Source organism: Somniosus microcephalus, chromosome 1, assembly GCF_052327205.1.
Source record: "Somniosus microcephalus isolate GS21.2 chromosome 1, FLI_Smic_1.0, whole genome shotgun sequence".
Lineage (NCBI taxonomy): Eukaryota > Metazoa > Chordata > Chondrichthyes > Squaliformes > Somniosidae > Somniosus > Somniosus microcephalus.
The window spans coordinates 408,677,243-408,696,111 of NC_140987.1; the positions used below are offsets into that span (position 1 = coordinate 408,677,243).

General features: G+C 44.4%; 1 protein-coding gene across 2 annotated transcripts in view; it reads right to left on the reverse strand.

Annotated features, from left to right (window-relative positions):
* The window catches only part of LOC147125174 (uncharacterized), a 121,792-nt gene that overhangs the window by 20,373 nt on the left and 82,550 nt on the right, over positions 1 to 18,869 (reverse strand). For both annotated transcript variants that reach the window (XM_085998629.1, XM_085998632.1), the window contains 4 exons: positions 14,144 to 14,239; positions 7,589 to 7,639; positions 5,218 to 5,309; positions 2,701 to 2,802 (listed from right to left, as the gene is read on the reverse strand). In XM_085998629.1, the coding sequence (XP_085854755.1) occupies positions 2,701 to 2,802; positions 5,218 to 5,309; positions 7,589 to 7,639; positions 14,144 to 14,239 (341 nt within the window). The remainder of the gene's footprint in view (positions 1 to 2,700; positions 2,803 to 5,217; positions 5,310 to 7,588; positions 7,640 to 14,143; positions 14,240 to 18,869) is intronic.

Genomic DNA, 18,869 nt, shown 5'->3' on the forward strand with positions numbered 1-18,869 from the left:
AAAAACCTTCGGATGCATGTTCCAGTTTCTTTACCTTTACATAGCCATGCATGCCAACCTAGAAAACAAGCAAATGTTGACACAGCCCACAAAAAGCTGATAGCTCAAGAGCAGGGCTGACATCCAAGAACAAGTAGTTATACAGTTATACCTTAAGCAGTAGGTACACGCAACAATCTTTCACGTACTGCAAGAAAAATAACAACACATGAAAGCCTAAAAGGGGAAAGCCAAGCCCTAAGTGCACAAAATAGGTGGTGTCTTTCTGGGGGGGGGGGTGGGCGTTGGGGTGAGAAGAGGCATGTCTAGGGGGCATGCTCTGGAGAAAGATTTCGAATTTTTGCATTAAAATATGATTGAGAGAATCGTCGCAGAAATTCAAGACACCCCCCACTCCTTGGGCTGGATTTTCATTCAGGGGACGTGATGGAGGCGGGACTACAACTTTTGGGGGTTGTTGTCCCGCCTCCATCGAGATGTGGCCAATCCACGCAATTTTAACTTGATTGGCACCCCATCCACCACTTTAACTCGGGCTCAGCAGGCCAATTAAGGGCCACCCGGCAACAGGTGATGTCACAGACTGAAATTTCATCTGTCAAGAGGTTTTGACAGATGAAATATCAGTGTTTGAAAGCTCTTTGAAGCTGATAGTCTTACCTCTAACATGAGTCCTTCTCCACAGACTCAGTTAGAAATCTCTCCTGCACAGAAAGCTGCAGGCTGTCACTTTTGGCAGTTCGCAGCCATTCTGCTTTCTGTGCCAGTGAGATGAGGGACTCCCAAGACCTAAAGGAAGGAAAGCTGTAAAGGTAAGAAAAGGTAATTTAAACTTCTTTAAACACACCAAATACACTTACCTTTGCACTCATGGACACATCACGCACCTGAACACCGACATCTCGAACCCGCCAAGTCCTTCAACCCGACGGACCGCCTCCTCTAACTTGGCGTGGTTTGGAGCTGTCGGGAATCCCACACTAAAAATAGGGATTAGGCTAAAAACTGCCTGTTAACTACCTGTTAACAGGCAGTTAACTGGCACTAAGCCCCTTCCCGCCTCGGGGAGGCGGGTCCCAGTGCGGGGCGGGTACCCGCCCCCTTTGAAATTGGCATGGAGGCGGGTTGGTGTCGGGACCCCCGATTTTGGGATTTTAACCCTCTGCACGCCTCCAATCCTGCCTCCATGGCCCAATGAAAATCCTGCCCCTTGTCTCCAATATACAGGAGCAGTATTCCAGGTCATTCGTGTTGGACACACGTGAAGAGGAAGAATGGGCTCTATCTGGTGCATTAGCCACTGGACTCGGGAGAAGTTGGATGGTGGGGGCAGACAGGTGGTGGGTTGGGGGTGCTGTTTACACTCATTCAAGAGACACTGATATGCTGACTGGGCTCCCAAAACACTGACTGTCAACATGAAACACTGATGTTTGGCATGTATGCCTAGCAGTCCACGGACCAGTTTAACGCTGTTTTTAAAAAAAATTTGTTCATGGGATCTGGGTGTCGCTGGCATGGCCAGCATTTATTGCCCATCCCTAATTGCCCATGAGAAGGTGGTGGTCAGCCGCCTTCTTGACCGCTGCAGTCCGTGTGGTGAAGGTACTCCCACAGTGCAGTTCGGGAGGAAGTTCCAGGATTTTGACCCAGCGACGATGAGGGATCAGCGATATACTTCTAAGTCAGGATGGTGTGTGACTTGGAGAGGAACTTGGAGGTGTTCCCATGTGCCTGCTGCCCTTGTCCTTCTAGGTGGAAGAGGTCGCAGGTTTGGGAGGTGCTGCCGAAGAAGTCTGAAGTTGCTGCAGTGCATCTTGTAGATTGTACACACTGCAGCCACGGTACGCAGGTGGTGGAGGGAGTGAATGTTTAAGGTGGTAGCAAGCCTCTGGTGCTTGTCTACATAACTGAGGCTGTTCATTATTTCACAGGTTTGATTGGTTAATAATTACAACTATAGGAAACTACATACTACTTATTACAATTATGTGGTGATCAGTGTTCACACTGTTCAAAATGGAAGAATGGCGACATAAATCCCTCTAAAGGTTAGCTAGTGGCCTATGGAAATACTTCACCTGGGCTACCCCACCTTTGTCAGGGCAGGGGAGTTTCTTACTTTCAAAGTTTGAAATTCACTCACAGCTGGCTCTGGGCAGACACCAGCATCATTTCACCAGCTAAACAAAGCCAGGAAGCTTTCTAGCTCCTGCTCTGTATGGGGCTCCAGAATTCTTATCCACAAAAATACCCCCTTCCCTCTGCACATGCTCCCTCTCGCCTCCAACTGCACCCACAGGTTGGAATTTGCAGATGGGTTTGTTTATGTTCCACCCTGGAAAAAATGAGACCACCACAAGGCAAATGTCCATTTGTGAGTACCTCAGAGGCAGGTATGGTGGTTGAGCCCTGTGGTTCAAACATCTGTGTGTTCAAACAGCTGTTTTTCAGCCAACTGAACTCCAGGTCTTCCTGAATGGAGTAGCTGGCTGCTGACTGGTTCCATCACTAGGGAGCACAGCCAATACAGTTAGCAGTACCACAAGGCAGAACACCCAGGGTGTCGGAGGGATTTGAATCTTTGTTGTAGAACAGTGCACGTAAAGCATGTGCTGGAGTAATTATATGCAGCATCCCAACAAACACGGGTTTGGAATGCGGCAAAATTCTGTATGGTACTTATAGATAAATTCATACCGAAGACACAGATGCCATATCTGAGGAGTGGCTGGCATCACTAGGAGTCTTCCTGTGCCATCCAATGTTGAAGCTGACCTCCGAAGCAGAATCAGATTCACTCTGACAAAACAAGACCAGTCGAATAAAGCACTTCAATATCTTTCAGCTTAGAATCACATAATATCAGCAAGACCCTCAATCATAAGTCAGAGGCAAAATAATTTAACACCCCTGTTTGTCTTTGCCTTCTCCTCACCAAATTATTTAAAGGATTTCCAAAATTCTTGTTGCTCGTTTTACAGCATAAGAGAGACCAGGTGAGTCGCTGGCATCACCGACTCCCAACGACTCCCGTCTGGCCAGCTTAAAGATAATGTGGATTCACCAAGGCTGGCCACTAGGAAGATCCAGTGGGGAGAAAAATACAGGCCCTTCTGGAGGCTTACCTTTGAGTTGTAGCCAACTGCACAAAGCTTGCATTAGAAACCAACCGTGCTAGCATAGGTCTCCAGGAGTATAAAAGCAGCTCAAAGCTTGTGAATCAAAATACTTAAAATAATTGCATTTCCAAAATAATTCATTGTGTGATGTAAGGAAATGCAGCAATCATTCTGCACCAGCAATACCCCACAAATAGGCATGGGATGAATGACCAGCCAACTGTTTCTTGGTGGTTTGGTTAAGAGTGGAATGTTAGCCAGTACATCAGTAGAACTTCCTGCTCAAATAATGCCATGGGATCTTTAACATCCACCTGAGCAGACAGATGGAAATCTCAGTTTAGTGTCTCATATGTAGAACAGTCATGCTGTCTGGAAATGAGAGACAGGCATTAGAAGAACCACCCCAGCAATGGCAGCAGTATTCAAGTCTTGGGCAGACAGGCTCAGGTCTTTAAAGATGGTTGTTAAGAGGGAAAGCAGTTTTTAGCCTGGAAGAGGGTTTTGGAAGTAGCTTCATAAATGGAGGTTGCATACAGTAAATTTTAACCATTAACAGCAAAAATTATCGTAGGGTAAGTGTTAGGTGACATGGACAGGAAAAGGGTTAATGGCCCAGAAATTCGGGTCTCCACGGGCGAGTACGCACGGGGTACTCACCCGTTAGCCCGACGGAAGTGTCGGTTTCATGCATGCACTGCGCATGCGCGAGAAACCGGCACTTCCGTTCCTCTGAACGAAGCGGTTCAGAGGTCGAACGCGTGCGTGGGGGAGGATGCGCGTGAGCATCAAACTTACATTTTTTTTTTAAATACAGGTTTCTCCGGGATCGTAAGCCTGCAGGATTTAGAAATGTAAAAAGCAGGCGTAAGGCCTGTTTTTTACAGTAAAAGGTAAGTGGTGAATTAATTAAAAATAAAACATTTTTTCCACAGGTTTATTATTTTTAAATACTATAAAGCAAGGTAAGTTTATTTTTAGCCCCGTTAGAATATTTTAAAAAAATTTCAAAAATTTAAATTGTTTAAAATAGTTATTTCATGTAATTTATAGTTTATTTAAAAAATGTGATTAAAAAAAAAATTATTTGAATGTTTAGTGCTATTTTGGGGCCGTAGTATTTATAAGTATTGACAGCTCTTCCTGTCATACTTATGAATGGGCTTTTCCCTGCTCCGATTGGCTGCCCATGGCCCACATGATCCCAGGGGATGCATCAAACTAACTGCGCCCCTGGGATACGCAAGCACTGCGTGCCGGCAGTTGGACCAGACCCCGGATCGGAATTCCACGGGAGCCCAGAGTTCAACTGCCGGCGCGCAAGGTAAGTGCAGGTTGGGGGCTTGCACCCGCGGGAAGCCCCCGACCCGAATTTCTGGGCCAATATGTATTTTAAAGAACAGTAGAGGTTGCACAACAGAATTTCATGCATTTGCCTTCTCCACTGGAATGCTATCGCTGGCCTCCCAACCATTCCCCCGGACTTTGAAGGAACCTACACATGCTACAGTGTGATACTGTGTTGGTCTGGTGACCTCGAATAAGAAGTATGGGAAACTATGGGAAATAGCACTGTGAGATGAAGTCATCTTCACCCACGTCAATCAATAGTACAGCTTGTGCCACTGCTCATGTATATATCTTGTAGTTTACAGTAGTAGTTTCATGTCTTATAAGCACATTTAAATTAGTGATTTGTAGTAAAGAAAGGTGTATAAACTGGTGAATTGTAACAGGAATTTGGATTTCACCCAGGGCGGTTGAGCTCAAGAACTGTATGCTCAGTAGGCCTCATCTCCCTAAATCTGTTTCACGTGATTTATAAATACTTTACCTTATTTGGAGGGTTTAACTTTGAAAAGCGAGGCTTTGCCTGTGAGTGCATTGTCTTACCGTCATTGAATGAACTCACAAATATATCTAACTAGCTAACACAAGGGTTGGGTTTGGTAGATTTTTCTTAAAATTGCCCAAATTTACTCCCATTACTACTCAGCAGCTCAACATATTTTTTGGAATTAATTCCATTCATCTAGTTTATGCAACTAGCTCTCACTTCAATGCACATTTCCTACTCACGATTACATTCCATTACCTCAGATATCAGCACAGGAACAGACTTGCTCAGCTTCTTCACCCTTGCATGCGCCAAAGCTGGAGTGTTTATTACAGGTGGCCTGTCATCAGCTGGAAAAACAAATGTTAGCATAAAAATATGGAAACCACTTTGGACATCAAGCAAGGAGCACTTAGCTGCAGTGATGCTCTGTACACAAGAACTACCACTGCACTTCAAAACCATCCTTAAATGTAACCTTGTACATAACCCTAACCAAATCATGAAGGTATCAGATTAAAAAAAAAGGCTTGATGGCAACTCACTCAGCCATCATTTGGCATGGTCATACCCCTACCCTACAAATATTTCTTTTAAAACACAAAGATGACATGAAAGGTACAGGATGAGGGAAGAACTGACTGGTTGAAGTCACAAGCAACAGAACAGGAGAGCCGAGAGCAACAGTTCAAGTATCCACTTATGTCAATAACCATCTATACTGATGTTAAGTGCTTCTTTACTCTGAAGGCTCAGTAACTCCTCCCAACTAGCTCTCTTGTTATTATCTGTACCTTTCCCTTCTATTGTTGAACTCAGCAGCTCTCCACAGCCAGTTGCACAGCGAAACATCACCAACTAAAACAAACAATTTAAACACTTACTTTAAAAAAGTCCCATTAATGAGTATCTCTTCAAGCTAATTAATGAAAAGTATGCAATGTCTTTACCAACAGTGCCAGAATTAGTCAAATTAATACCAAATCCAAACAGTGGAATCCAGTGAAAGACATTATTTATTAGACCATGCATAAAATCAATTTGAACATTTAAAGTAGACCTGCTTTGCATAAAGCTCGTAACATTACTTTAAAATGTTTAGCATCAATGCAGAAGAGATTCAGCTTCACTCATTCCCAACTAGACACAGACAATACCACCACCACGTACTGGAGTCCTTTCATACAGACAAAGATGCAGGGAGGACCCAAAGAGAATCACAAGCAATGTTCCCATTAATTTTTTTTGGGGTGCGCTGCCCATTGAAAATACCGCGCATGTGCAGTTTATCCCCATTGAAAAGCCGGTGAGCCGTCTGTGTGGGAGGTCCAGAGTGCTACACAGCTTAAAGGGAACATTGATCACAATATAGAAAAAATAAAATCACACAGAATGTGCATATTTAGTACTGCTGCATCCTGTTCTGCGTCTGGTAAACAACATTACAATATTACACCCATTACAACACCATACATAAAGAGATTAGGTAAAACATATAAGAGCGAGTCAAAATAGGACACTAGAAAAAAACCCTCACATAACAAAGGCTGTAATATAATTAACATAGTCAAACATTGGTCTTGTGACTTATTACACAATGGAATGCCCCAATTAGATTACTGCCTTGAAAACATTTTTAGATATTCATTGTTCAGTTTGGTTTAGGAGATGTGCTCATTAAGGGTATAGTTCTCACAAGAAAGCACATTTGGGGGAGGAAGGCATCAGGCACAAATGTAATGATAGGTTGAAGGTCATCACATCACGAGTTTGCAAATAAAAAGTTTAAAGTCAACTTTTCATGATGACTGTGCTCTTTCAACAGAGGGAGTGGAACAACTTTGGCCATCCAGTCAGCAGCAGCCATTCGTAGGTCAGGAATATTTTTATTAGAATGCAGAAAAAACTCAACTTTGGGTCAGATCTGTGTTACCTAACAGGCAGTTTTTTTTACTCCGTTCTTGTGCCCAGTATGAAGTGAGTTGAGAACCACCCAAATCCATTTCACTTGGGACCCTTTCAGCCAACACACACACAGCCAAGGCTAGTTTTAAACCTAGTTCCCAGACATGCTAGGGAATTGTGCCAATCCACTGCCCCAAGTCTCCAATAACTTGTGAAATGAAGAGTTATTTCTTGATTTGTGTCTGTTCCAAGCAAAATATAAACAAACACATGAAAAAGTATTTCAAGGGAAAACCGCATCATATTTCATGGACTTTAGAATGCCTCCTACCCCTAGATGATTTACGATCATGAAAATCAAATCAATAGAATAGACATAGAGTAATTGATATGAATGTTGATCCATTCATTTAAGTTAAATACCTGTAATTACATACAGGTTTGGGATGTGGGAGAGTGGAGAAGGGAAATTCATTCATTTGGTCTCATTACCTTTTCTTAAAGAAATTAAATACTTTCTAAATTTTATTTACACTGATGTCCTGAAGAGGAAGGAAACACTGTGCACCTCAGACACTACTTCCACACACAGCTGAAAGAACCCCATTGCAGAACACCACAGAATTCAGAAATCATGCAGGTTTGTCAATTTGGTCAAATTTTGGATGAAGACTTGAAAGCAGAACTTTGATACAGGTAAACGTTTTCATAATTAATCTCTCACCATCTCTTTTTGTTTCATTCTCATCCACTAAAGAAGTAGTGATGGTTTCTCCTGTAAATAGGAAACAAAACTAAATTCTGGCTGTTACTAAAATGATGAACACATTCACAAACTGGACTAGGAGACCCAACAGATTCCTGCCTCCATCTACCTATGAAGCATGGAAGTCAGCACATCAAGACGACTTGTACATTAAAATTCTTGCATATGGCATGCACTGCCCGTCCACAAGCGTGTTACTTCCTGTAATATTATTTATGCCAACATTTACTATGGAAATTGCCTATGTAAATGTTTAGAACCCTGTCTAAATATGTCAACATTTTATAACAGTAAGTCTGTATGTAAACATTTTGTCATCGCTGTTGATGAACCAATCAAATCACTCAATGCTTTGAGAAATTTTCAACCAATTTTTCCTCAGTAACTAACATTTCTAATATCAATAAGACTTCAAACAAACTTTAAAAAAGGCATAAGCCAGATAGTGCCGTTGCTGGAAATCTGAAATAAAAACAGAAAATGCTGGAAGTACTCAGCGGGTTAGTTAGCAGCTGTGGAGAGAGAATCAGATTTCAGATCAATGACCTTTCGTCAGAACTGAGCAAGACAGTCTTTGAGCGGCAAAACTGCTATTAATACTGTCTGCACAGAGCGGGATTAAAACGGTGTGTACTTAAACAGAGTGTATTATTTGGGAATTTGGAAAGAGTGGGAATTTGGAGAAGAGGGGGAAGGAGTTGCTGCTTTTTGAGTACACTGCTTATCGTGCTGTGTGTTACAGGTAGATATTTAATTTCATTACCCATAACTTAATCTAGATCAAGTAAGTAGTCAAAAAACTACACTGTAAACGAAGTTACCTAATTACACATTTAATTAAATGAAATAAGGTAATATAGGGATGGCAGTGCAGGTGGTGTGCCACAGCTGCAGCATGTGGGAGTTTGTGGAGAGCAGTGTGATCCCGGACAACTCCGAATTCTCACTCTTTGCAAATTCCCAAATAATACACATTGTTTAAGTACACTCCGTTTTAATCCTGCTCTGTGCAGACAGTATTAATAGCAGTTTTGCCCCTCAAAGACTGTCTTGCTCAGTTCTGATGAAAGGTCATTGACCTGAAATCTGCTTCTCTCTCCACAGCTTCTGCCTGACCAGCTGAGCATTTTCTGTTTTTATTTCACATTTCCAGCAATTGCACTATCTTGCTTATGCCTTTTTTAAAGTTTGTTTGAAGTCTTACTGATATTAGAAATGCCTGCATCTTGAGGAACTTCAGCTCAGGGTTGAGCTGGAGTCTGAGGTGCAGATATTGCGGAGCATCAGGGATGGGGAGAGTTACCTGGACACTTTGATCCAGGAGGAGGCAGTCACACCCTTTAGGTTGGGTAGTGGTACAGGTCTGGTTAGTGGTCAGGGACAGGAGGGTGCGACTGCAACTCAGGCAGGTAAGGAGACCCCAGGTGTAGTGCTGGAGGAGCCTCAGTCTTTGCCCTTGTCCAACAGGTATGAGGTTCTTGCTGCCTGTGTGGATGAGGGAAAAGCCTGCAGGATGGATGAGCAAGCTGACAATGGCACCATGGTGCAGGAGGCCATTCAAGTGGGGGGGGAGTGAAAGGGAATTTAGTTGTGGTAGGGGACAGTATAGTCAGGGGGATAGTTACTGTTCTCTGCAGCCACAACCCAAGAGTTCCAAAGGTTGTGTTGCCTGCCCGGTGCCAGGAGTAAAGACATCTCCTCGTGGCTGGAGGAGAACTTGGAGCGGGAGGGAGAGGATCCAGTTGTTGTGGTCCACGTAGGAACCAACAACATAGGTAGAACTAGGAATGAGGTTCTGCTGAGGGAGTTTGAGGAGCTAAGATCCAAATTAAAAAGCAGAACCTCAAAGGTAATAATCTCTGTATTGTTACCTGAGCCATGTGCAAATTGGCATAAGGACAAACACATTAGAGGTTTAAATGCGTGGCTCAAAGAGTGGTGTGGGAGGAAGAGGTTTCAGTTCATGGGGCATTGGCACTAGTACTGGGGAAAGAGGGAGCTGTTCTGTTGGGATGGGCTCCACTTAAACCGTGCTGGGATCAGTGTCCTGGCGAACCGAATAACTAGGGCAGTAGACAGGGCTTTAAATTAATGAAGGTGGGGTGGGAGGATTCAGGAAAGAGTAAATTTAAAAGCAGTGAGAGAAATGTCAAGGCTCTAAAGCAGAGTGGGTCAGGAAGGGACAGAGAGAGTAACAAAGGTAATAAAGCATCAGTGACTAAGGTGCTATCAGGGAAAAATAGAAATGTCAAAGCTAAAAGGCACTATATCTAAATGTGCGAAGCATTTGCAACAAAATAGATGAATAGCGCAGATAGAAATTAATAGGGTTGATCTAATAGCGGCACGGCACGCTGCGGTACTGCAGGCCTTCCTCCCATTGTTAAGGGGGAGGGGCCTGCAACAGCGCGATCCCCGCTCGCGAGTGCCGGCAAACGAGCCCGGCACCAAGGAGAAGTGCCGGGCTCTCAGGAAACAGCCGGCAATGCCGCGGGGGGGGGGGGTTCAGGAGGCCGGGGATGGAGGTGCTGGCAGGCAGCCGCCGAAAAAGGCGGCCGCCCCGCACCTCCACCTTAACTTGCGCCGCTGCCGGCACAGTAAGGCCCCGTGAACCGGGCGCGGGTAGCGAACGGCGCAACTGCGGCGGTCGCTACCAAATATCGTGAACGGGACGCAAATGGGGCACTGCGCACACCGATGACGTCATCGGTGGCAGCGCAGCGCAAATGGCTAACGCCACCATTAGCGCCCCTGCTGAATATCACAGGAGGTGCAGCCAGTGGCGCTACAGCCACTGACTGCCTCTTTAGGCGCTAACAGGTGGCGCTACTCACCCAATTTTTCCCCCAAAAGATCTTAGCTCTGAAAATCAAGAAGTAGAATCAGTTTGGGTGGAGTTAAGAAACAGCAAGGGCCAGAAAACATTGACCTCGTTGAGCCTGCCAATCAAGTCAAAATCGCATGGGTTGGCTAGAACTCGATGGAGGCGGGACTACAACCCCGAAAGTTGTAGTCCCACCTGCTACCGACTCCTCAATGAAAATCCAGCCCTTTGTGTCTGTCTTCATGGAAGAAGACGCAAAAAACTTCCCAGAAATAATGAAGAACCATAATGAAGAGCAGGAGGAACTAAAAGAAATTAGTATTAGTAAAAAAAAATAGTACTGGAGAAATTAATGGGACTGAAAGCCGATAAATTCCCTGGACCCGATGACCTCCATCCCAGGGATTTGAAAGGAGGTGGCTATAGAGATAGTGGATGCATTGGTTATCATTTTCCAAAATTCCATAGATTCTAAAACGGTTCCCGCAGATTGGAAGGTAGCAAATGTAACCCCACTATTTAAGAAAGGAGAGAGTGCGAAAACAGGGAACTACAGACCAGTTAGCCTGATATCAGTAATAGGGAAAATGCTAGAATCTATTATTAAGGACATGGTAACAGGGCACTTAGAAAATAATAATAGAATTGGGCAGAGTCAACACGGATTTATGAAAGGGAAATCGTGTTTGACGAATCCGTTAGAGTTTTTTGAGGTTGTAACTAGCATAATAGATAAGGGGGAACCAGTAGATGTGGTGTATTTGGATTTTAAGAAGGCATTCGATAAGGTGCCACACAAGAGGTTATTAAACAAAATTAGAGCTCATGGGATTGGGGGTAATATACTAGCATGGATTGAGTATGGGTTAATGGACCAAAAACAGAGAGTAGGAATAAACTGGTCATTTTCAGGTTGGCAGGCTATAACTAGTGGGGTACCGCAAGGATCAGTGCTTGGGTCTCAGCTATTCACAATCTATATCAATGATTTGGATGAGGGGACCAAATGTGATAGATCCAAGTTTGCTGATGATACAAAGCTGGGTGGGAATGCAAGTTGTGAGGAAGATGCAAAGAGGCTTCAAGGGAATATAGACAAGCTAAGTGAGTGGGCAAGAACATGGCAAATGGAATATAATGTGGAGAAATGTGAAGTTAGGAAAAATAGAAAAGCAGAGTATTTTTTAAAATGGTGAGAGATTGGGAAATGTTGGTGTTCAGAGGGACCTGGGTGTCCTTGTACACGAATCACTGAAAGATAACATGAAGGTACTGCAAGCAATTAGGAAAGCTAATGGCATGTTGGCCTTTATTACAAGAGGATTTGAGTATAAGAGTAAAGACGTTTTACTGCAATTATATAGGGCCCTGGTGAGACCACACCTGGAGTATTGGGTACAGTTTTGGTCTCCTTACCCAAGGAAGGATATACTTGCCATAGAGAGAGTGCAATGAAGGTTCACCAGACTGATTCCTGGGATGGGGGAATTGTCCTATGAGGAGAGATGGAGTAGACTAGGCCTATATTCTCTGGTTTAGAAGAACGAGAGGTGATCTCATTGAAACATACAAAATTCTTACAGGGCTCGACAGGGTAGATGAAGGAAGGATGTTTCCCCTGGCTGGGGAGTCTAGAACCAGGGGTCACAGTCTCAGAATAAGGGGTCGGCCATTTAGGACTGAGATGAGGAGAAATTTCTTCATTCAGAGGGTGGTGAATCTTTGGAATTCTCTAACCCAGAGGGCTGTGGAGGCTCAGTCGTTGAGTATATCCAAGACAGAGATCGATAGATTTTTGGATATTAAAGGAATCAAGGGATATGGGGATAGTGCAGGAAAGTGGAGATGAGGTAGAAGATCAGCCATGATCTTATTGAATGGTGGAGCAGGCTTGAGGGGCCAAATGGCCTACTCCTGCTCCTATTCCTTGTTATGTAGTTTTACCAAAAATGCCAGAATGTTCCTCTTTGTGCTCAAGCTGACTGTTTTGGTAACACTAATTGGACAGAAGGAATTTCACAGCTGTGCGTTTGTCAGCTGGGTAGAAATCCATCCAACATAATAGTCATTAATACAAAATACAAAAGCAAAATACTGCTGACGCTGGACCTCTGAAATACAAACAGAAAATGCTGGAAATGCTCCGCAGGTCAGGCAGGATGCTGAAATATGATGCTGCCTGACCCGCTGAGTATTTCCAGCATTTTCTGTTTTTATTTATTATTAACAGTTATTAAGCTCAGTTATTCAACCCTTTTAAGAACATCTCACATTTTGTATCTTTCAAAGGTGGGCAGACTTCATCAATGGCATAACCACTGCAGAAATTATTTTCTATATGTGTAATATTGAAGAAATAGAATCAGAAAAATTATTCACATTTCTCTCTCTCTCTCTGTTAACTTAGCTTCATGTTATCAGAGTGTCTGGTGTCACTAGCCCCATTGACTCACCTACATTCTAATTCAAGATGCTTACCTCTTACAAGAACTCAGCCCACTCCCTTTTGAATACTTGCAGCAAATCTGCCCTTTCTGCACACGGTGACAACTTATCTCAGAGGTCAACAACTCCTAGAGTCTAGTTCTATGCTTTCATAACTTCTACTTATGTCTCCTAGTCCTCCCTTGCCTAGATTTCAAACAGCCTATCCAAGTGCACAGAATCTATATGCTTCATTACTTTAAAAGGCCTCAATGCAAGCCTGTGCTTTTCCGAAATAAAAAGTCCCAGCTCTCTAAACCTGTCCTGATAACCAAGGGACTTTAAACTACATATCAATCAAGTCGCCCTCTTCTGAACCTTTTTCAGGGTCTCTACATAACCATCGCCGCCCGCCCCCCCCCCCCCCGTACATGAGGGAATGAAAACTGGACACAGAATTCTAGATGTAGCCTGTCCAAGGCTTTGTACAAGGAAAAGATAGTACTTCTTGTTTTATATTTAACTATCCTAGCAATAGATCCTAACGCCCCATTCGTTTTTTCCCCCGAACAGCCTCGTGACAGGCGGATGATGAATCATGCACTATAACCCACAGGTTTCTTCTCCCACTTAGTAGCCTTGGGCACACAACCCTGACCAACTAAGTTTTCCATTAAGTTGTAAATATGTCAATACAATATTCTACCAGGCAATACATGGTGAGCTCTTTTTAACTGCTTAAGTCTAATCTCTATTTTCATGTAATGAAATACGGCAGCCAGCTTACACATACCGCACACTTCAATGCAGTACTAAGGGAGTGCTGTATTGTCCGAGGGATCATTTTTCAGATGAGACTTCAACCTTGTCCCCATTTTCCTGTTCAAGTGGAAGTAAAAGATTCAATTCCACTATTCAAAAATGAGCAACAGAGTTCTCCAGTGTCCTGGGTAACAGTGATTCCACAACCAACCCCACCAAAACAGATTAACTGGTCTTTCATCTCATTGCTGTTTGTGGGGTCTTACAGCATGCAAATTCATTGCAGCATTTGTCTCCATAACAGTGACTACATGTCAAGAGACATTGGCTGTGAAATGCTTTGGGACATCGAGGATCTGAACACAACTGTAAAAATGAGAGTTCTTTTCGTTTCTGTAACAGGAATATGCCACCATTTTCCTCTTTATAAAATATTTATTTCTCTATTGAAATTAAAAAATGCCAAATGAAGAGTTAGATTTACAGATAATGCCAATACTTACTGTCTATAGTAGAGCTTAGGTCATCCATACTCTTAGCATTAGCCTTCTTAGCCCTGGCTAAAGCCCTCATTACAGGGGACAATCCATAAGTAGAACCTGAATTAAATTAGAAGAACACTTTCAAACACAACTGATCACATTAAAAAAATGTATAAAATATAGAGTACATGGCAGCAAGTACATTCAAGCAGCTGAAGCATCAACCTTCAATTTTTGAACCAGGAAAGCTGCTTTGACTGGAGAAAACTTGAAGGGTTAGTAGAAACCTGCAGACAGGGGCCCAAGTGTCCCCTTTGGAGGAGCATAAAGTGAGAAAAGGCGACAAGTTAAAACCAACTTGAAGTCATTTAAATTTTGTTACTAATGACCGTATTTTCATGCTGCAATCTGTTTGCAAAGTATTTTTTGTTCTAAATGTTTGGACATCAGTGTCATAGTTGGTTTCATAACCTGAACAGAGATTTCATTAGAACCCAATAATTTTTAGGAACAGACATTTGGTCCAACAAGCTTCATCCTTTTTGAATGATCAACATCTATTCCCCTTTTTACCATATGCTCAATCCCTTCTGTTGTTTCTTGAACCCATTAATACTGTATATTTCAATGGCCTTCCCCATTAACATTCCACAACTATTGGCCTCTGGATGTAGAAATTCCACTTCCCTTTACACCCCTAACTTTCCAATTTTTAAAACTCACTTCTCCTGGTATTTGAATCCTTTGCTATGGTGAACAATTTGCTTTGGTCAACTGTTAATTCCTCTCAGAATCTTAAATTTCAGGTTCAGACACCTTGAAATCTCTTGTCCAAAAGAAAACCAACTTCAAAATCTTCTAAATCTTTGTACCCAGACTTACCTTTGTTGCTCACCCATGAACCTTCTCAATTTACAGGTAACCAGTGAGTTTTTGTTTAATTGTCATGGTTTCCCCAAAGTTGAACAGGACCATTGTACAATATAGAACCAACATGCACGAGTTAGAGCAGCATCTAATTGAGGGTTGCTTGTGGGTGTTATTGTGTATGTACCTTTAAGAGAGAACTGCTTTTATACTGTAGTACCGGCAGTGACCACACCTGTATATAAAGCCGTAGCAGGCTTCTGTACTTTCAGTTCCAGCATACCCTCTGTTCAGTAAACACCTCTATTACCGTTCTCCTGCAGTCCGTGTGTTATTGATGCGCGGACACTACAGTGGCGACGAGCAGGTTCGAACTCACCTGCAGTACTGCATTACCTCACGGGGATCCATCCCTGGGAAGAAGCTTCTTGGAGGTCGAAGCCAGAGCAACGGGCGTCAACCGGGGGCAACCGCCCAGTGATCCATCGGAGTCCAGAGAATCGCAGGGGAAGCTGTGGAGAGCTGGGCCTGGTTCTCCAGTCAAGGTGTCCCAGCAGATCGGGCTGGTAGCAGGTAGTGCGCTGACCCTTCCCGGACTGCGGCGGGCTAGAGCTCGAGCGAGTGGCTCTGTAAGGGGGCCGAGCAGCGTCGTCGGGAAGAAAAAGAGAGGGTGGAGCGCACAGGGCGCGGCCGGTGTTCAAGAGGCGGGCAGCGTTGAAAAAGAGACGCGCAGAAAGCCGTGGGGCGCTGCCATTCCCTGTTAGAACGCGAGGAGCAGCATTGGCAGCAGGGGGAAGGAAAAGCGCGGGAGGCGCCATTTTAATCCATTGGGGAAGAAGGAAAAGCGCGGGAGGCGCCATTTTAAACCACCCAAGATGCCGAAGAGTGGCAGCATCACTGTTTTCGATAACGAAATAGAAGACTGGACCACGTATGTGGAAAGAATTGAAGTGTACTGCAGGGCAAATGAGGTGGCCGCTGAAAAGAAGGCGTCGGTATTATTAAATTTGATGGGCGCGAGAATGTACGGCCTATTGCAAAATTTAATTACCCCAGCTAAACCGATGGAGAAAAGTTTTGAAGAGATTGTCAATATCTTACAGGAACATCTAAACCCTACACCGCTGCTGATAGCAGAAAGATTCAAGTTCCATAAACGAAACCAGCACAAAGACGAGAGTAATGCTGACTATCTTACGGAACTACGCAAGTTATCGACACACTGCCAGTTCGGAGCAGGACTGGCAGATACCTTAAGGGATAAGTTTGTCTGTGGGCTCCAGAGTGAAGGAACCCAGAAACGACTACTTTCGGAAAAGGACCTTACGCTAGAAAAGGCTTTCAGCGTTGCAGTATCCTACGAAGCAGCAGCACGGGGAGCTGCGGAAATACAACAGAAACCGCAAGAATATAGCACTAATGAAATGGCATATGGAGCAGAAAAAAGTGCTATCGCTGCGGCAGAACAACCCATGACCAGAAGGATTGCTGGGCTAAGGACAAAGTATGCAGGCAATGTGGAAAAATGGGACACATAGCACGAGTCTGCAGGTCAGGAAAGAAAACCAACACTAAAAGAACTAAGGAAAAGTACAAGAAAGTACAAAAGATGACGGACAGTGGTTCAGAAGACCAGAAGAGTGATAATGACTCCGGGAGCAGGGGACTAAGTTGTCCAAAGCTACACAACGTGATCGCAAAGGAGGATCACTGAACCATTTGGGTCACCCTCATGATAGCAGGGTCCCAAGTAAAGATGGAATTGTACACAGGATCAGCCCTCACAGTCATGAATCGACGAGACTACGAGCGACTATTCTCACACATTCCCTTGAAGGATACGTCCATTGTCTTGAAGACATATACGGGGCAAAAAGTCTACCCCAGAGGAAAAATAAGGGTGCCCGTTAAATACAATGGCAAGGAAACACAGGAACTGTATCTATATATACTACAAGATGGAGGACCACCATTATTGGGACGTGAATGGATCCGAAAAATACAATTGGATTGGCATTCCATTCAGGCGCTAACTGTGGCTGACAAAAAAGGATGACGACGCCACACCTGGACGACTGTCCAAAATTCTAACTGACACGAAAGAGATGTTCCAGCAAGGACTTGGGACTCTAAAAGGCGTAACGGCAACGATAAAAATTGAAGATAACGCAAACCCAAAAATTTTAAGGCCAGACCGGTACCGTATGCGATCCGTCCAGCCGTCGAAGCGGAGCTGGAGAGTCTGGAGCGTTCGGGTGTGCTGTCCAAGGTGGACTGGAGCAAGTGGGCCACACCCATCGTTCCTGTAATGAAGAAATCATTGAGCAGCACGCCTGGGGAACCGAAAAAGGTTCGCATCTGTGGGGACTTTAAGGTAACTGTGAACCCAGTCCTTCACACAGTACAATATCCACTTCCGCGGATAGAAGATATTTTCGCCTCACTATCTGGGGGGAAACGCTTTACGAAGATTGATCTGGCCCAAGCGTATCTACAAATGGAGGTAGATGAATCATCTAGAAAATACCTCACGATAAACACTCACAAAGGTCTTTACCAGTACAACCGACTGGTATTCGGGGTAGCGTCAGCTCCAGCTATTTGGCAGAGGGCGATGGAACAAGTCCTGCAAGGGATCTCGGGGACCCAGTGTTATTTGGACGACATCCTGGTTACGGGCGGAAATGACAGTGAACACCTTGCCGACCTGGAGCAGGTGCTCACTAGATTACAAGAATATGGACTACGAGCCAACCGCCCCAAATGCGAGTTTTTCAGGAAACAAATCTCGTATTATGGCCACGTGATTGATGAAGAGGGGTTGCATAAGTCCCCAGACAAGATTGAGGCAGTAGTCAAGGCTCCAGCACCGGAAAATGTGTCACAACTGAGGTCGTTCCTCGGGTTGGTGAACTACTACCATAAGTTCTTGCCAAATTGGTCTACAATTCTGCACCTGCTGAACGCCCTGCTGCAAACTGGAGTAGCATGGAAATGGAGTGATGAGTGTAAGCGTGCCTTTCAGAAATGTAAATGCCTAATCACTTCAAAAGAAGTATTGGCTCACTACAATCCATCACTACCGATTCGGTTGGCATGTGATGCGTCTCCCTACGGCACTGGAGCGGTGCTGTCGCACAAATTCCTTGACGGTTCAGAGCGGCCAATAGCCTTTGCATCACGCTCGTTAAAATCAGCCGAGCGTAACTACGCCCAGATTGACATGGAGGCCCTCAGCCTGGTGTGGGGGGGTAAAGAAGTTCAATCACTATCTGCACGGGCAGAAATTTACCTTACTGACTGATCACCAGCCTCTTGTCTCCATTTTTAACCCAAAGGGCGTTCCGGTGATGACGGCGCAACGACTGCAAAGATGGTCCCTTTTTCTAGGGGCACATCAATACGACAGAGTATAAGGGCACGAAACAGCATGGAAACGCTGATGGGCTGTCGCGCCTGCCGCTGCCTACGGTGGAGGAAGCACCTGCAGTGGACCCTGTTGAGATATTCCATTCAACCATCGTCGAATGTCTACCTGTTACAAACTCAAGTATAGAGAAGGAAACCCGAAATGACCCGACACACTCTCGGGTCTATGATTTGACGGTGAAGGGATGGCCAGCACATGGCGACTCACTGTTGCCAGCATTCTCGCCAAGGAGACAACAACTGTCAGTGTGCCGGGGGACCTTGATGTGTGGATCCCGAGTGGTAATTCCACCCAAGTTGAGAGAAAGAGTGCTTAATGAGCTTCATGAGGGTCATCTGAGAGGGGTAAAAATGAAGAGCTTAGCCAGGGCGTTTGTGTGGTGGCCGGGAATCGATAAAGAAATCGAGGATATGACCAAGAGATGCACAGGATGCCAGAAAGTCCAAAACG